The sequence below is a fragment of the Chenopodium album genome, chromosome 26 (genome assembly GCF_948465745.1).
Source record: "Chenopodium album chromosome 26, dcCheAlbu1.1, whole genome shotgun sequence".
Classification (NCBI taxonomy): Eukaryota; Viridiplantae; Streptophyta; class Magnoliopsida; order Caryophyllales; family Amaranthaceae; genus Chenopodium; species Chenopodium album.
In genome coordinates, this window is record NC_137859.1 from 15,957,816 (window position 1) to 15,977,635 (window position 19,820).

The 19,820-nt window shown below is 36.0% G+C and overlaps 3 protein-coding genes and 1 pseudogene across 3 annotated transcripts; 2 read left to right on the forward strand and 2 right to left on the reverse strand.

The window, feature by feature from the left end:
* The first annotated feature begins 397 nt into the window (after positions 1-397).
* LOC145616318 (uncharacterized) lies at positions 398-4,314 on the forward strand. Its single transcript, XM_081671017.1, has 6 exons — positions 398-517; positions 606-803; positions 2,970-3,278; positions 3,432-3,593; positions 3,859-3,942; positions 4,050-4,314. Exons 1-6 carry the CDS (start codon positions 482-484, stop codon positions 4,155-4,157), a joined length of 897 nt encoding a protein of 298 aa, XP_081527143.1. The 5' UTR covers positions 398-481; the 3' UTR covers positions 4,158-4,314.
* A 284-nt stretch (positions 4,315-4,598) lies between these two features.
* On the forward strand, positions 4,599-7,906 carry LOC145616319 (uncharacterized). The gene is made up of 6 exons (XM_081671018.1): positions 4,599-5,006; positions 5,104-5,301; positions 6,594-6,902; positions 6,987-7,148; positions 7,370-7,453; positions 7,557-7,906. Exons 1-6 carry the CDS (start codon positions 4,971-4,973, stop codon positions 7,662-7,664), a joined length of 897 nt encoding a protein of 298 aa, XP_081527144.1. The 5' UTR covers positions 4,599-4,970; the 3' UTR covers positions 7,665-7,906.
* A 339-nt stretch (positions 7,907-8,245) lies between these two features.
* LOC145616264 (chitinase CLP pseudogene) lies at positions 8,246-9,442 on the reverse strand (annotated as a pseudogene).
* A 322-nt stretch (positions 9,443-9,764) lies between these two features.
* LOC145617526 (small nuclear ribonucleoprotein SmD1a-like) lies at positions 9,765-15,704 on the reverse strand. Its single transcript, XM_081672234.1, has 4 exons — positions 15,564-15,704; positions 15,356-15,432; positions 10,235-10,426; positions 9,765-10,107 (listed from the first exon to the last, which is right to left on the reverse strand). The coding sequence occupies exons 1-4, from the start codon at positions 15,575-15,577 to the stop codon at positions 10,046-10,048; spliced, it is 345 nt and encodes a 114-aa protein (XP_081528360.1). The 5' UTR covers positions 15,578-15,704; the 3' UTR covers positions 9,765-10,045.
* Between the last annotated feature and the right edge of the window lie 4,116 nt (positions 15,705-19,820).

A 19,820-nucleotide genomic window follows, 5' to 3' on the forward strand; every position in this document is an offset into this window, starting at 1 on the left:
TAAAAAGTTTAAGTAGCACTACCACTTTAATAATTCCAACTAGAATATTCGGCATGTAGGTTCTACTTTTTACCTTTACCTCATAAAATCATCATCTAAATTTACTAAATTACCCTTCATAAAGGTAAAAAATGATAAACAGTGAGACCCAAATACCGGAGATTTTAGCCAAAATTGTTAAAGTGGTAGTGCTAGTTAAACTTTTTACATCTTTGTGGTAGTTCTTTTAAAAAATTGTTTTAATAGGTAGTTGTTTTCAAAACACGTGCTTTGATTGGTAGTTATTGACAAAATTTCCTTATAGAATTTGAATTATTTTAAGGGAAGCAAAAATTCAGTTGTTATTGTAGACTTTTTAATTTCCATCACTCTTTTAAGTCTGTCGTGGGCATGTTTGTTGGTATTGACTGAATTTTCTTCAATCTTTAAAATCCTAATCTCAATTCCAAATTGCTTTAACGAAACAAGGCAAACCCAAAAAATGGGGATATCCAAAAAACCAGTCAAATATGCTGTGGTAAGAACTATGAAGCAAACTGATGTACATTCTTTATTTTTTCATGTAAATGACTAATTGAGTTTTGATATTGAATTGGGTTTATCAGATTGATGCATTTACTGATTCAGAGTTTAAGGGTAATCCTGCTGCTGTTTGTTTACTAGAAGAGGAAAGAGAAAGTGAATGGCTTCAATCAATTGCTGCTGAATTCAACATTTCTGAAACTAGTTATCTCATTCCTCTTCCTTTTTCTGATTCCCCACATCCCAGATTTCATCTTCGATGGTTTACTCCTGTTACTGAGGTTTGACTTTTTGTCTTTCTCCCCTCATTTTCTGTATTTTTGTTGGGTTTTAATCTATTGAGTTTTGTATTACTTTAGTTGTTCGGTTCATTTTTTATACAATTCACATACTTCACTTTGACTACTATACAAATTGATAGTTTTTCTGTTTTATTACTTATGCACTATATGTGTATTTGCTTTGACTAACTTTGATGATCATAGGTGTAATCTTGTTTAATTTGCCTCAATTATACTTTTAATTTATAACTATATATTATTGGTTGAAATAATGTTAAGTGTGAAATGAAAAGTGTTGCGAGTTGAAAAAAAAAAAAAAAAAAGCGAAAGAGTGTTATTGGAAAATCATATTGGAAAATCCTTTGGAGTTCTTCAACTTCAGAAGGATGAAGTGTGGAAAATCCTTTGGAGAAGCCATCTCTTCCCAAAATGGAAGCACTTTAGCTGGAAAATCCGAAACAATGCACTCCCTACAGCAGCAAATCTGAAGAAGCGAGGAATACAGGTGGAGAACAACTGTAGTATGTGTGGAGTGGAGAAGGAAACTATGGAGCACTTGTTTAGAGATTGTCCTATAACAAAACAAATTTGGATGGCCTCACAGTTAGGCCTAAACCCAAATGTTGATCAAAGCCACTCGTTTAGGGATTGGTTCAAATGAATAATTTTTATAATCTATGAAGAAGACAAGAAAGATTACTCCAGACTTAGAGTTCTAGTCTCAGTTATAGCTTCATAGAAATCATATAAGGTTTAAAGGTGATCAGGTTAGTCCTCAAACAGTCATGAACTTACAACAAGAATGGATAGGGAGAGCATATAATTTTATGATGCAAGAGGGTTTTAGACACCTGAAAATGCCCACAAATCATACCCCACAACTATCTACACATCAGTTAGTGTGGAGAATAGGAGCTCTAGTGAGTCCAGGCATTGCAGTAGTGCAAGTTGATGCGGCCTGAAAAAGAGGAGGAAAAAGGGTGAATGGGGAGCAGCGGTAGCCTGGGTTCTCAGCTCTGGGACTTTAAATACTAAATAGTCAGGGGTGGCATAGAATTTTGCTACTACTCCGTTACAGGCAGAATGTTTAGCAATCAGGAAAGCTTTGGAGGATGTCCTGGCAAGTTATTAGAACTTGGTCATCAAAACCGACAGCAGTACAGCACTGAAGCAGTTGCAGCTTTGTTAAATCCAGGAAGACATGGTGTAGAGATCAATAAGAAAGAACAAATAGAACACAAGGCAAAGGAAAGGGGATGCTGCATATGCTATAAGGCTCCAAGAATGCAAGTTCATTTGGAGCACACTCTTGTAGGGGAATCCAGAAGAGGCGATATTTAACTATGTTTTCTCTCTTGTTTAGAATGTTTCCAAAAAAAAAAAAAAAAAAAGAGAGCATGGTATTGGTATGTACCAACCACATTTTTTTTAATTGGCTCATTTGGTGACTAGGAGCTCCGTAAAAGAGCCAATAAGTTAAAACATAGTCTTAAATTGGTTGCACCATATATATATGGTACAACTGTTTGTGCCGTAAAAATTCTTTTGTGGTATGCCCATGGAAATGTTCATTATTGTTATGAACCATGATGATTTGTTGATTTCTTAGTATGAGTTTCAGTCATTTGCAGCTTAATTTGAAAATAAGAGAGATTGTATAAAAATTGGAAGGAAATTAGAAATTTAGAAGGATGACTTTGATCTAAATTTATCGATAGGGGGAGATTGTGGAAAATGCTTGTTGATTTTTTTCTTAGTGGCTCAGTCAAAATTTTGTGTCCTAGAAGTAGAAACTATGAACTTGTTAGCATCTTTTGAAATCAGTGGGCAAATGCATTTTTGGTTCCTTAAATCTTAATTCATTGTTCTTTTGTAGTGTGTATATAATGAGATAAAGGCAGGACAAAGTAATTACTCCGTATAATATAAAGATTCTCTAATATCTGACTCCAATATAACAACTAATGTCGAGATTCTGGAGAAATAGTATTATGGTAATAGCCTGCTTCTTGAATGGGTTTTCACTATGATGTTCTACAGAATTGAGAAAAAAAAGGTCATTTAAGATTTTAAGAGCTGGAAGCATTTGTAAACAAAGTTGTGGTCCGCTGGTCCAAAGTATGCTAACGGAACTGATCTATAATAACTGTTTGCTGAACTTTGCAGGTGGAACTCTGTGGCCACGCAACCTTAGCAGCCGCGCACTTTTGTTTCACATCCGGTTTGGTAAAGGAGAATACAGTAGAATTTTCAACACTATCTGGCATATTGACAGCCCTGAAAGTGATTGAACCAAAAGAGTCTGCCTCACTTGTGTGTAATAAAGGTGAAGTGGAACAACCATTCTTGATTGAATTAGATTTCCCGGCTATTGCAACATCTGAATGCAATTTGAATGAGACCTCGTCTATATCAAAAGTATTAAGCCCTGCTTCTGTGATCGACATGAAGAAGACTGCTTCAGATGATCTCTTTGTATGTCAAATTCTGTTCATTTTCCAAAATAATTATAATAGGGGGTAGGGTAGTCTTAGTTTGTTCAGTATGTCTGGCTGGAGTGGTATTTTTTGCAGTGTTTGGATTTCTCTTATTGGAAAGGAAAATGATTAACTTCTTAGTGTTGCTTAGGTTGTCTTGCCATCTGCAAAAGCTGTTACAGATATACAAGTTGACCTTGAGGAAATAAAAAAATGCCCTGGTCGGGGGTTGATCATATGTGCTGCTGCGCCATCTGAATCTGGGTTTGATTTTGTTAGTCGATTCTTCTGCCCAAAGTATGGCATCGATGAGGTATTATGCTTTCAAGTTTGTGTGTTTTCATTCAGAAAGAGTTCGTGCTTCTGAAAATTTTAATGCGTTGTGTTAGCCTATGTGTTCGATTTTTTTCAATATCAGTTACTTTGTATATCCTGTATCTTCTGTGATTTTGGGGCTGGAGTCCTTCATGATAAAATTTTCTGTAGCATTGTACAGAATAAGTGGTATCCGTAGTTCATCAAGAAAAAGGTAATCTAAGAATAATTACCACAGCTAACAGAATTCACTTGTAATCCAGGATCCAGTTTGTGGTAGCGCTCATTGTGCTTTAGCATACTATTGGTCCAAGAAGACGGGGAAGTCTGATTTTACTGCATACGCGGTATACATCCTACAATCCTAGCTCTACCACACCACTATCACCACCCTTAACTTTGATCACCATATTCTCCGTCTTACTATCTGCATCTGTCGTACTATCTGTAACAGGCATCATCTCGAAGTGGGGTTGTGAAGCTGCACATAGATGAGCAGAAGAATAGAGTTAAACTCAGGGGAAACGCTGTCACTGTGATGGAAGGCTCTGTTGTAGTGTAAACTCGAAGGTGTCTGTCAGTTGAACCGGAATATGAATGAATAAGCTATTTGATGGCATTTGTATTGCAAATGTTTAATTTTCTAAAGCAATAAGATTCAAGGGTCAATATTGATAACTACAATGGACTACATTAAGATTCAAGATTCAATTATCCACTTCTCGTTAGTCATATTTTTCAATGTATTCAGGTAATATAAAGAATAACCTGATAATGACTAGAATTCAAAATGGTCTAGACTACAATTAATCTAATAATGTTGAACTTAACTCATCCATGGATATATACGAAAGTGGATACAAAAGTTGAAGTGACTCAAATTGAATTTAACTCGATAATGAAAATGATCAGATTTTAAATATAACTTAAATCGTAACGATTCATGGGAATAAGATACATTACTAACCGAAATGATAATACAAATCTTTTCAAAAAAAAAAAAAAAAAAAAAAAAAAGAAATGATAATACAAAGTATGATCTAAGCTAAAATTGAATCAATGTCAAATATGACTAACCCACAATTTCTCCATTTAAATTGATTGTTTTCTCTTTTCTCTTCTACTATTTGAAATTGTTGGTAAGACTATAACTGTTTCTCAAGACTTGAAGAGTAACAAATTTAAATCACAATTGTTTTCTCAACTACTATTCAGATGTTGAACGAGATAAAAAAAGAAGCCAAATACATTTGATTGTTACTGTAGAATTTTCCGGTTTTTTCACCAAATACCCTTAAGTAGTTCGCTTATTCACCATATAATTATAAAACTTATCAGTCTTTAGATTCCTGATCTCACTTCCAAGAAAACCAAAATGGGGAGAGCCAAAAAGCCAGTCAAATATGCTGTGGTAAGAACTATGAAAGCAAACTGATGTACCTTCTTTGTTTTTTCATGTGATTATCGAGTTATTTCACTGAGTTTTGTTATTGAATTGGGTTAATCAGGTTGATGCATTTACTGATATAGAGTTCAAGGGTAATCCTGCTGCTGTTTGTTTACTAGAAGAGGAAAGTGAAAGTAAATGGCTTCAATCAATTGCTGCTGAATTCAATATTTCTGAAACTAGTTATCTTATTCCTCTTCCTGTTTCTGATTCCCCACATCCTAGATTTCATCTCCGTTGGTTTACTCCTGTTACTGAGGTTTGACTTTTCGTCTTTCTCACATCATTTTCAGTATACAAATTGATAGTTTCTCCGTTTTATTTGTTGCAACAGTTTGACTTATGCACTATTTATTACGAGTAGTTGCACAAAGATATGAGGAATCTTGTTTAATGAGCCGATTAACTGTGATGATTACTCCTTTCATTTTAATTTGATATTTCCATTTTGGCTTTTTAGCCAAACTTTTACAACTTTGACCAAAAACTCACATTAATTCATACTACATATAAACAATATAGTCATGTGGTATATTGTTAGAACGTTACGTTGTGTAGTTTTATAATATCAAATTTTTATAGCTTTTGTTAATATATAAATAAAGATACTGATGGTCAAAAGAGTATATTATTGACATGCAAGTCAAAATAGGACTATTAATTATTAATAACTTTTTCTTTGACAAGAAGAAAAATGATTTCATCGATGAAAGATAGTCAATGGCACTTACAAATAATTTATTGGAAACCTAAAATTGCAACACAAGTACATATCACTTTAGAACTAGTTACATCGCAAATTCGATTGACGATCGCCTTTTAAAAAAACTTCATCCGAAGCAATACAATATGTGAGTTAGCACTAATTCGGCTTGATATTCACGGATAATTAGTTGTTTAAGTTAAAAAACTCATTTGGCCTTCTAGGTACTTCTTGGGATTATAAAACCCTAAATCTTCAATCTTTGGCACACCAGCAAAAAAATTAAGCCTAATAAAATAAACACCATCATAAAGATGAGATCCATTTATTGTATGCAATTAAAAAGTTTTTTAGGGCCTACCACCGATAAAAACACCGGTAGAAGCCCCTATGAAAGTTTACAATCGAGATCAGAAAAAAAGAGAAGAAAGAGAGATAAAAAAGGAGAAGAGTGAAGGAAAACCCTTTTTTTTTTTTTTAAAAAAAAAAAAAAAAAAAAAAATCTAGCAATGGAGGCTAGAAAAACTCTCCAAGGGAGAAACTCTAGAGGGAACCAAAAACCCTCCACCTAGATGGAACTAAAAAAAAGGACTAATTGAAATGTAGGGAATATGAACTTGTTAGCTTCTTGTAATAAAACTACGAATTTACTGTGCTTTTGTAGTGTGTATTCTAGACTTCTAGTTAGACAAAGGCAGGAAAAAAGTAATTAGAGTATGAAGATTATCTAATATGTAACTCCAATACAACAACTATTGTGAAGATTCTGAAGAAACAAAATTGTGGTCGGCTGGTCCAAAGTCTGCTAACAGAACTGATCAACAATAGTTATTTGCTGAACTTTGCAGGTAGAACTCTGTGGCCATGCAACCTTAGCAGCTGCGCACTTTTGTTTTACATCCGGTTTGGTAAAGGAGAATACAATAGAATTTTCAACACTGTCTGGCATCTTGACAGCTCAGAAAGTGATTGAACCAAAAGAGTCTGCCTCACTTGTGTCTGATAAAGGTGCAGTGGAACTACCATTCTTGATTGAATTAGATTTCCCCGCTATTGCAACATCTGAATGCAGTTTAGATGAGACTTCGTCTATATCAAAAGTACTAAGTCCTGCTTCTGTGATCGATATGAAGAAGACTGCTTCAGAAGATCTCTTTGTATGTCCAATTCTGTTAATTTTTTGCAGTGTTTGTATTTCTCTTGTTAGAAAGAAAAATGATTAATTTCTTAGTATTGTTTAGGTTGTCTTGCCATCTGCAAAAGCTGTTACAGATACACAAGTTGACTATGAGGAACTCAAAAAATGCCCTGGCCGGGGGTTGGTCATATGTGCAGCTGCGCCATCTGAATCTGGGTTCGACTTTGTTAGTCGATGCTTCTACCCAAAGAATGGCATCAATGAGGTATTATGCTTTCAAATTTGAATTTTCTTTCGGAAAGAGTTCATGCTTCTGAATTTTTTAGTGCGTTATGTTAGCTTGTGTGTTTCAGTTTTCCAATATCAGTTGGTATATCCTGTCTCCGCTGTGATAAGTGTTTGAGTTTTCCAATATCTGAATAAGTGGTAGTCGTAGAATAATCTAAGAATAATTACTGCAGCTAACAGAATTCACTTGTAATCCAGGATCCAGTTACTGGTAGTGCGCATTGTGCTTTAGCATACTATTGGTCCAAGAAGACAGGGAAGTCTGATTTTACTGCATACGCGGTATACATCCTAGTGATCCTGCAACCCTCTTTTTCGCTTGCCTAAACTGTGATCGTCATATTCTGCATTTTACTATCTGACTCTGTCTTACTATCTGTGACAGGCATCATCTCGGAGTGGAGTATTGAAGCTGCACGTAGATGAGAAGAAGAATAGAGTTAAACTCGGGGGAAAAGCTGTTACTGTGATGGAAGGCTCTATTGTAGTGTAAACTTGAAGGCATTTGTTAGTTGAACCGGATTCTGAATGAATGACCTGTTTGAAGGCATTTGTATTGAAAATGTTTCTCTTAAGGAATAAGATTCATGTGTTGTGTGAAGGAATCATAGTTCAAGTATTTGAACATGTTTACAAGGGAAAGAAAGGTCTACCAAAGTACCATGTCAATTAATGTTTAATAAAATTTCCTTATATTAAAATGAAGGAAGTTGAATTGCGCAAATTTTGGGTCTTGCTGTATCCTATTGCTTTGATGGTGTCATGATTTGTTTTTTTTTTTTTTTTTTTTTTTTGGGTGTGCCGAGTGGTGGACAACCAAAAAGAATATTGATGTAGACAAAATTTGATTCCGAATTCAGGATAATATCCCTAAATAAGCTACCTATTATCCACTTTGATCGTTTCATGTCAGCTGCGAAGGGAATTATATTTGAATTATACCAAATAGTGCATATGAAAACCATCACACTATATATAAAATATTGGAAATGAGAATAAATCAAACAGCTTCCATTTGTAAACATCTAGTACATCGTTATTGAGATTGTATTGGTGTAACCTCAATGGACAAACTTAAACTCCTGAGGTGAAATTAAAATTATTACATGTAGTTTGAAAGAAAAACAACAAAGAACTAAACCCAAGCCTAGATTGAACCAAATCAAAGAGTAAGAAATTATGTTGCATTTGATAAGACCCTATCACAATCGCATTTTGAGCCTTCTTCCCACCATTCACAAATGCTAGGCATGCCACATCGTTGGATATTTGTGCCATCGAGTTCGCTCCAAATATGGTCCAGTTACCTCCTGTGGTTAGTTGCAGATCCACCTGAGGGACAGGCAATCCAACTCTTGTAGACCCCAAATTGCTAGTATTCAAGCATAGATCAAAAGGAGCAACCTTAGGAACTCGAGGAATCCCACGAGTAGCCTTTGCGAATTGTCTAAGTACCGCCTTATAAATGTAGCTTTTGAGCGTAGTGTAAGGTGTGATCGTGCTAAGCTTCACTAGTTTGTCAGATGGAATCATCCTCTCCATGAATTTGACTGCTTCTCCATTGATCGAAATACCTTTGAACCCAATGTAGTGACCCAAAGCGTCTCTTGGGTGCTTTAAAAGTGGAGTATAACTCAATAGTTGGGTGACATCCCTTCCAGGAGGGGGTAGCAAATAAAAGGGGCCTTCTCCAAAGAAGATAACTCCTTGATCCCCAAGGCACATCCCAAACTTTTTGGGCACTTTCGAATTAGAAAACTGTGATGCAAGAGAGAGAGATCCATTAGAAAGGCTAGCAAAGCCAGAAGAGCCTTTAGGAAGGGACTTAATGAGAGACTTGGGGGCACATGACAAGAAGAACTTCTTGTAGTTTGTTTTAGCAAAGGGATTGTGGCCATCAGTGAGCGCGATTGAAACATTAGTGTAGGTTAGGTGAGATGAGGCATTTAAATTGCTAATTGGGTTTGAAGGTGAGGTCAAACATGAAGTTGTAGATGTGTACAAAGGACAAGGGAGTTGGTTTGGCCGTGCAGTAGTGCATTGCTTTGCATGGCATGGAACCCGGGGGGATGCTTTTGGACAATGGTGCCATGAGAATGGCGACTCAAGATCTATCAGGAGTTTCTCTTTTTGGTTGAGAGTAATAGTGTAGAGAAAAGTAGAAGAGTTTACTTGGGTTATGGGAGCGACTAATGCTTTAAACGATTGAGCTCCATGAACACGAGCTGTAAGAGCGAGCAACAGAGCGACTAGGTGAAGTATTTGAGCCATATTCAAGAAGAAATGATCTTGAAGATGACCCAAATGGTGGGAATATAAATAGGTGTTTCAATGTATCATAAATAATTCTTGTAGTACTAGACTAATAATGTATGTAGCACCTACTAACCAGTAAATTACAAGTTAAGACTATATTAATAGTGTTGACTTCTGATACTTAATGAAGATTTATGAGTGCTCTCAAACTCTCATAATGTGCACGTGCTGATTAACTGGATAATCCCAAAAATTACGCCATTAATAATGTGCGAGATCACTTAATTGGTAATTTAAACACGTAATTGTGTACGTTCCGGAGAAACTTGGGAAAAACGAAATAACAGGTCTAGTAATAATATCATACCAATAGAACATGAATTGTTTAATTTCTACAGAATTAGCTACTGCCGTTTCCTTCTTAACAAGTACACTCTTTGCAACATCTATTGATACTAAGGTGCTTAAGTTGAGATGAAATTCATAGCTCAGCCAACAAGGCAGACAAAGTCAAAACATAATCTGCGGTTGCACCTCGTCACTGATGAACTTTCTCGGTCACATAAGATCTGTTTACAAGGACCAAAAGAACAAAGGTCTGACCAGCCTGCCACAACTCTAACGACCACGGCCCCTTCCACGACCACGGCCTCTGCCTCTTCCACGCCCCACAGGTCTCCCTAAATTTTTGTCAAAAGGAAAATTAATACAGCAGAACAGAATTTTCATACGTTCAGTCAATACTACTAATGTATGACAACACCCCACCCCCTTTCCCACCAAAAAAAAACCGAAAAAAAGATATACCAGCAGCTGCCTTCTTAGGCTTGACTCTTGGAGCCTCCTCCACAAGTAGGGTTTCAAGGTTCAAGCTGTCAGGGAGAATGTAATACCGAATGTTGTTCCCACGAACACTCAAGTGATCCATAGTTACTGGGTTTTTCCCCTTGGGTGTGAGTTTGACAGTCTTTAAATGTGTGTTCATGCTAATATCAACACCTACAAATCAGCAGTGGCAAAAAAGGTCAGCACATGATGCAGGGAGAAAGATGAGACAGACTCATTAATTAAAGTAGATTACCAAGCAATTACAGAGTAAAATGTGCTAACATGGACTAGTGGTCAGCGAAGCTTTTAGACAAGATTCCATATTTTCTATAGCTATCTACAATTGAAAAAAAAAAAAAAAAAAAAAAAAAACGCCAATAACTTGGCTACCTGCCATTTTCTCTCAGCTCAGTATACATAATAAAATTATGATTTCAGCCATGATATCTCAATTCACATATTTGTTGAAAAGAAATGATGCTGCACACAGTTGATAAAGAGCTACTGTCAACGGTTACAAGAACAAGAGCTCTAGGCTAATAAAAGAGAACGCCCCCTTTCACTTGCTATTCTAGATAAAGCTCTAGGCATACCCAAAAAGCAACAATAATCAAAGCCTTAATCCCAAAGATGGGGTCAGCTACATGAACCGAGATTTTATCTCATATACACATCAACGATGATCCTCTAGGGTATATATTTATAATAAAAGAAGCTCAAACATGCAACAAGTAAAAGAAGTATTCTCGTAAACAAAAAAAAAGGTAGGTATCGGACTTGGGTTCCCATGGTCTTCATAGACCATATTGGGGAAAGTATGTAGCATATTGGAATACGATCAAATTGCAAATAAAACATGATACGCAATTTGCTTCACATGAATTCTGTATGCATAATTACATATCACTAGTTCTCTCTTTTACTCTGTAAATACATGAAACTAATTATATTCTTGCACATTTTTTCAAAAGAAAGAAAAAAATTGACTAAATAAAAATAGAAAGGAAAGTATCTATAAAACCTTATGTTACTCGGACTCGGGTACCCATGTCCGACACGGATACGTGTCCAAGTGTCCGACCCGGCTATTTTTTAAAAAAATTCAATGATTTTGAACTAAAATGAAGTGTCCAAGTGTCGAGGGTCCGACACGGGTACGTGAGGTGAAATGAAGAGTCCAAGTAACATAAACCTCACTTAACCACTTTAGCACATTATATAAACAATAGCCGATAAAAATAAAAGCCTGTGTGCCCACTATACTATTCACTTCATATCATATCATAGCCAATAAGAATAATTTGATTTGACTAAACATATGAATTGTTTTGAAAATGACCCTATTTACTCAACTGTCAAACAATAAAGATTAGAGAGAGACCCAGCCTCAAATCCATCCCTACTTCCTAAAAATGAAAATTAAACACAAGATATGGATAGCAACCAGGTAGAAGAGAGGTTAGCCATTGCCACAACCACTGTGCTTACTTCCAACGTAATACCTAATTACAAAGGGAATACCATATTCTTCGAGGACATGATCAAGTTATATAAAGGTGATGGTCAGAATCCAGGTAACATAACTTGCTTCTTATAAATCACTGCATGTCTCTCTTCAATCAGTCTAGTCACTTGCCAATTTCACCCTATAAGAGTACTAGATAATGAATATATGTAACTTGGTTCAGCGGTAAGATCCCAAACAAGCAGCCTCAAGCAACATTCTCAAGAAAGAGGTAAAGATGAATTTGGTAAACATAGATTTGAGGCATTGGACAAAAAACCCATCAACACTTCTACATGCAGGTGTGTTATCTGCACTTCTAAGTTCTGACACATCAATAAAGGTGCCAAATACAACTTTACAGGATTCCTAAGCATTAGAAGATTCATGTATGGTTCAGGTAAGACAGTAAAAGGACACTTATTAGTTATTAGGAATTTAGGAGACCTTAACTTTGAGATAATGATCAAAGCATGTAATATATTGATTGAATATTTCATATACCCCAGAGTTGATCAGTCAATAAAGCAACGAGGGCTTGCATTTTACACTGTCTTTACAAAGGCTAAAGAAAATTATGCCCCAAGGATTGAGCAACAAACAGATACTGTTTTAAAAAAGGGGGGGGGGGGGGGGGGGGGGGGGGGGGGGGAACTATTTAAGTAAATTTTGCAGAAGCCCTCCATAAGGCATAAGATAAAGTATTGTCAAGCACTCCGGCTAAGCAGATCTAAGTAAAATGAGAATACAATACTTCATGAATAAGCACCCTCAGTAGAAGGATCAAGTTAAAATAATTAAACTGTGCACCGAAGGGAAAACAGAGTATACATGAATTTAGAGGCAAAGAGAAGCTCTAATGAGAATATGTGAAAATAAATAAGGGTAGAGGAAAGAACTTTTGAAGGAAATGATTCAATATCAGGCTCTAGGGCTCTCTAAGGAAACTAACCAGTCCCTCATAACATACCCAAAAAGCCAAGGATCTTGTACAATAATATTCAGAAGCAAGGAAATTTGAACACAGGCACATAGGTGGGAATTTTAATTGATTAATTATTTCACTCAAAAAGGATTGTGATATTCAATAATCAATAAATTAGTTTGACACAGTTTTCGGCATGATATTCAAAAACGTGGGCATAAGGCAACCGGGCAGCGATCATTATGAACTTTTGGTTATTAACAAGTGTAAAAATCAAACAATAATATAAGAGACATACTGTGACACTCATACGGAAAAATTCAAACTAGTCTCTCTCCTTTTCTTCATATACCAATTGCTGAACTGTCAGGAATATCAAAGCCCTATGTCAATGGCCAATATTGATAATTAAAATAGTATAATGGACTACATTAGATTAAATATTACATAGAAGTTGACTAATTTTAATAGCACAACATTACACCAAAAGGATACACAAATACCTTTTTAGTTATACATTGAATTCATACATTATTCTGCACACATGTCCCTCATTTTTCAGTTACCAACTTTCATCTGCTCATATAATGTTTGAACTCATGCCAGCAACTGTGTTACATGCTAAATCCAGACCATTATCATTTCCAACAGCTCCCCTTACCTCTCTCTAAGTTCTAATTAAGCATCCTGTGGTTTTCCAGACACCTACTTCATAAAACACCCCCGCTCCCACCAAAAAAGGCTTGACTGTTTAAGTATTCATAATTTGGATACTTTACTTTAACCTCTTGTGTTTCTGTAAATAGCTTTTCTTCTAAACAAGATGATTATTGTTGAAAAAATTCTTATTAGGTGACAATAGTTCTGTATATGTACAAGAAACAAACTGGAACAGATAGTACACCCCAGTGAAAGTCTGCCTAGTAGAAAAGCATAGCAAAATCTAATTAGAGCACTACCTTACAAGTAAAGTGGGATGAAGCGCAAAATTAACTGTTTAAACTATGGAAAATAATTTGCAAGCTGCATATTCAAAATTTTCTTTGTTAAGTAGCTAGTTCTGAATATGAAATTGAAGTTGGAGTCAACAGATTTCAATACTTCCGTGTATTACAAGATGGTTCCTTTTTTATGGATGAAGAGTTATCAACTCGTTTTAGTTTCTAGTGTACTAGAGTGACTTTGGAAAAAGCTAATATGTTGCACACCTTTCATATGGAGGAAGAGGAAGGGATATCACTCTGGCAACAATAGTACATCTCCCCTAACCACACAACCCCCTCCCCAAATAACTTTATTAACAAAAATAAATAAATAAAGCGCACACACAAACACAAAGGTGAAAACAGAGCTTTAACCACAGCTCAATCTCCTAATTAACTAAAAAAAAAATCAAGATGTACTCAAATATGATTCAATAACAGGTAACAGTGGGAGTCAGACTATCCACAGCCTGAAAGTAACAATAAATATGAACACTTAAAGAACAGGTAAAAACTTAATTTGAAGCAACAAGTTTTCCTTTCCACTCTGGATTAGAAAAGAGAACCGATTCCAATACTTAATCAGGCTACTTAAAACTTTGGAGCTTGGAAGTAAGAATGGGAAAGCAATTGGTGACTGGAACTCATTTATTAACTCTCTTGCTTTTCATGTAGTAATCATTGATCATAGGTTAGTATATAAAGTACTAATCAACTGTCCATTAATATTCAAACTATTCAAAGAGACTGTTACCCTACTTCCTTTCACTTCAATCCTTGTGGAAATCCTTTATTTATACCCTTTCTTACAAAACAAATAATTGCCTTCCAAATTCCAATCACAGAATTCTACACTTGTTAAAGTCACTAAACAAACACTCGCTCAAACAAGTAAACAAAGCGAGTGATTTGGTTCATCCAAGAACAAATGGGAAAGCCATTACTTGCACTTGGACACCTAAATTGACAAAAATTAAATGATTTCACAAATCAAGCAAGTAAATGTTTTTTCAAACACTGAAGACATGTTTTCCATATCATATCAATTCGGCAATGTACAAACAGATCCATCCCGTTGATATTTTGACAAATAATAAATAACAGCTTGCTTATTCTAGACAAATTCAACCACACTTGCTACTAACCATCAATTTACATCCCCATGCATTTTATTTCAAACTATACCACACATTGATAGCACACTTATTCTTAAGAAACATGTATTACTATACCGCTACAAACCATCAATTTACCTCGTACACAACAACACAGCCCTTGAAGCTTGATTTAAAAGGCTCTAATTTTAATACCTAACTCAACTTGGAAGCATAATACCAACTCAATCAAGATCATAAAGTTAAATCATACTCAATTGAAAATCACCATGAACATAAACCATTCGCATTGATTTTGAGCAACCTAAAGATAACATCATCCAATGCTATCAAACAACGGACTCGAATAGCTGTGAGCAACTGAGTATCAATGCCACACAAACAACACTAAAAATAGAGATCGTAAATTTTTTGCTAAGCAGCACAAATTCACTGAATCTATCAAATTGAGCACAGAAGCATTATTTTCTAGAAGTAAATTATGACCAATGCAAACAATAAATCACTTGAAACAATACACAAAAACCCTAATTCCTCGATTTAAAAGAAAGAGAGAGAAAAAGGGAGAAAAACCTGTGATAGTTCCATGAACTACAGTGCCATTCTTGAGCTCAATGGAAACCGTTTCATTGTTCAATTTCATCAAAAACCTGTTCCATTTTCAAATCACACAACAACAAATTCCAACCATTAAAACCTAAATTATTATTCAAAATTTTGCAAGAGAAGAAGAAGAATTACATTGAAAAATCAAGAAAAATAAGAAAGAAGAAGAAATTACCTGACGAGCTTCATGGTGTTGATGTGAGAGAGAGGAGAAGAGAGGAAGAATTAGGGTTTAAGGTGAAAATGGAGTCGAACTCAAAGAGCGGGAGAAGAGAGTACGACTAGGGTTCAACTATTGAGTTATGGTTTAAAACGACGCGCTTTGGTTTTGTTGATGAAGAGAGAGATGTGAAGCAAATGATATCACAGTGGGCTCGATACTGGGCTTGCCTGGTTAATCCTCCTTTTGCCGATCAAGCATCAATCATAGATCAATAATCAATCATCATCAATCAAGTGAATTAATACTCCCTCCATTCCCTTTTATTTTTGACGTTTGGAATTATGTGCGGTTATTAAGAAATTGGATAATGTAGAGGTATATTGTAATAATTCAATGATTGAAAGTACAATTTTCTTTTACAAAGGAATATTATACATGTGGTGCGAAGAAAATAAGAAGGAAAATGAAGAGAGGGGTGAGAGGAGAGAGAAAGTAATAATGAGCGTAGAAAAGCATTAAAATAGTACTCCCTCCATCCCCAAACTTCGACCATTTTGGGTTGATTTCACGGTTATTAAGAAACATAAATAAAAAGAAATAAAAACATAGTGGAAAGATTAATTTACATGGGATTTGTAAAACTAGAGAGATACTTCCTCCGTTCTTTTTTACTTGACCCACTTTGACTTTTACACTATTCACCACCCCTCCTTTGACCATCTTTTATGAATGATATGTAAGGAAAAATATATTCATGTGAGATCTTTTTGAATTCGTCTTAATAAGTACTATCATAATATACAAGTTTTATAATTTTTACTTATGGAGAATTAAAGTTATAGATCGCTAAAGTTTTGCATTGGCAAGCGTGATAAAAGAAACAGGTCAAGTAAAAAAGAACAGAGGAAGTAAGGTATTAAAAATACACGAAAAAACAAAATTTTGTATGGGGAAGCTAATTTTGCACAAATATTGTTGTAAATTGGTGGGCATTTTAATGCAAATGGGTCAATCATTTTGAGACTAAAATTAGGCCAAAAGGGTCGAAGTTTTGGGGACGAAGGGAGTACAAAAATTACAATTGCACATGGAAAAATAAGTAATATTTGAGTATTTAAATTGTAAAGTAAGGGTAATTTATCCAAATTCTACGACTAAAAAAGGAAAGATACTAAATGTAAATAATAAAAAGGAACACCAAAAATGGGAACGTAAAAAACAAAAGGGAACGGAGGGAGTATATACTAAAAGACGCTAACAATGACCCGTGTTATCTCTTGATATGTTTTTAGTTTTTTTTTTAAAAAAATTATTTTAAAAATATCTTTATTAGAGTTTTTTTTTTTTTTTTTTTTTTTTTTTTTTTTTTTTGACAGCTGAGAAAAAGGGAAACTAATCCCCAAAAACAGAACACTTCCTGTGACTAGTTACACTAAAACAATGGAAAATGTTGATATTATCTCTGATGCTGCTTAGTATGTCTCGAACTTGGAGAACTCCTATGTAATCACCCTGAAGCCACTTTTGCACTCTAAGATCCTTAGCAGCCACCTGTAAGTGCCAGATTCTCCTGCGAATTGCTTCTGTTATGCCTTCCTGCAAGCAGCTGACCATGTCCTGCACCGAGTCACCTGTCTGTCTCGAACTTGTACTAAAGCAACTATAACCATCAGGATATGTAATATTCCAAGACCACAAAGACCTGTTACTTCTCTTAGCAAGCTTGATATCTAGGGTGGCCTGGCTGCAATCACTACTACCCTTAATCAGAAAAATGGTATCACATTGTTGTTTAGGCAACTGAGTTTGATGTGAGTGCTGTTGCTTGCTCCCAGACACTCTGGTGTTGAAACCAAGGGGACCATCTTCTTCCTCACCTGAAATTCTCATAGTATTATCATTGCATTCCAAGTTCCAGCAGATAGATCTGTTTTCCATCCTTTTCACAGCAGCCCAAGCATCTTGCTTGACATTGGAGAAGATCAGTCTGTTCCTAGCTTCCCAGATGCTCTCAATTCCAGCCAAGAAAACCTGATAGCTTCTTTCTAAACCCTTTGCTTTGTCACATAAGAGTCTTTGCCAGTTTTGCAGCCAAGCAGCAATGGGAATCTGATGTTGATGGTTGACATTGATCCCTAAAATGCATCCTTTCCACACATGGCTAGCAAAGGGGCAATCCCTAAAAAGATGCTCTAAGGTTTCCAGGTGCCTAATTGCATTATTATCCTTATCAAGACATAGCTGACAAGAGTGATCCGAGCCAAGACCTCTCTTTTTTCTTTCACTTCCTACAGGTAAAGCATTTTTAAGAATCTTCCATAAAAGTACTTTTTGTTTTGGGCTGCTAGGGCTGCACCAGAACCTGTTCCAATCAATGCAGTTGGTCGTACTCTGGGAATCAGTCTGGAAATGAGTGCTCTTGAAGAGAATTTTGTACCCACTCTTAACAGAGTAGCTACCCCTCCTTTCCCCATTCCAGACCAGCAAGTCTTCAAAGCCTTTTTCCATGATGGTTATGGTAGCTATCTTCTCAATAGTGGTATGATCAAAGAACTGGTTGCAAACTTCCCTGTTCCACACACCATTGGCATCCAAGAGTGAGGCAACATTAGCATTGTTGGTGACAAACTCACCATTCCAGCCGGGCATTTGCCCATAGATCCAAGGATGGTGAATTTTAGCTGAGCACCCATCCCCAATAGACTAAGAGCAACCTTCTTTGAGAAGTTGAAGACCCCATTTGATACCTTTCCACCCCCATGAGCCCGACTTGTTGTTACTCCAAGTATTATCAAAGAGATTAGATTTCTCAATTCCATACTTGGTCCTGAAAACTTTACTGAGAAGAGATTCTTTGTCCATAATTATCCTCCAACCTTGCTTTGCAAGGAGAGCTTGATTAAAAAATCTTGCATCAAGAATACCAAGACCCCCTTCTTTCTTAGGAGCTGTTAAATGCTTCCAGCTTTTCCAGTATACACCTTTGCAATCTCTATTGCCCAGCCACCAGAATTTAGCTACGATGCTATTAATTTTTTTGAGAATACTCATAGGGCATTTGAAAACCGAAAGAACATAAGTCCCTAGACTAGAAAGGACTGACTTGATCAAAGTTAGTCTTCCTACAGCTGACAGAAAAAGAGAATTCCATGCATTGAGTCTTCCCTTAACTCTATCAATCATGAAACTGAAAATTTCCTTTTTAGTAGAGCCAAAATCAGCCGGGATCCCCAAGTAAGTACCAAAATTATTGCTTCTATTGATGTCCAGAATCTCACTTACCTATTAGCAGCATCTTCTTTTGTGTTTGGACTAGCTAGGAAGACAGACTTGGTGGTGCTGATAATTTGACCCGAGGCTCTACAATAGATATCTAGGACTTTCTTTAGGGACATAACCTTACTTTCCTTCCCTTCCAGGAAGAAGACTGAGTCGTCAGCAAAAAATAAATGGCTAATCCTTGGGGCATTCCTAGCAGCACAAAGACCCCTGATATTACCCAACTTCTCTTCCTGTCTTATTAATCCGATAGCGCTTCCATACATAAAATAAATAAGTACGGTGATAAGGGATCACCCTGTCTGAGCCCACACCTCGGCCTAAAGGGTTTTTGATTTGTACCATTGATAATTACCGAGAAAGAAACTGAAGTGACACAAGTCATTATAGTTTTGACCATCAAGTAGGGAAAACCGAATTTGTGCAACACTTTCTCTAAAAAATCCCGTTTGATTCTATCGTAAGCCTTACTCGTGTCTGTTTTAATAGCAACCTTCCCTCCCTTACCTCTTTTGGTCTTCCTAATGTTCTCCAAGAGTTCATGAGCGAGAAGAATGTTATCTGAAATTGCCCTCCCCGGGATAAAAGCATTTTGAAATTGATTCACCAAGTCATTGATAACCTTTCTAAGCCTATTAGTAATGCATTTGGAGATAATCTTGTATATAACATTACACAGACCAATCGGCCTTAACTTATCCATAGTCTCTGGGTTGTCACACTTGGGAATGAGAGCAATATTTGTGAAATTAAATTCTCTTAAAATGTTACTTGAGGATAAGGCAGATTTGACAGCTTTAATTACATCATCCTGTACCCAGCTCCAGTTTTTTGGTAAAAACCTGCCGGAATTCCCTCTGGTCCCGGAGCTTTCCAAGGACTCATAGCAAAGAGAGCATTTTTTATCTCTCTACTCGAGTAAGGTCTAGATAGCAGGTCTTTTTGGTCTTCTGTCAACGAAGTTGTGATGCCCTTGATCCCCTGATCCAT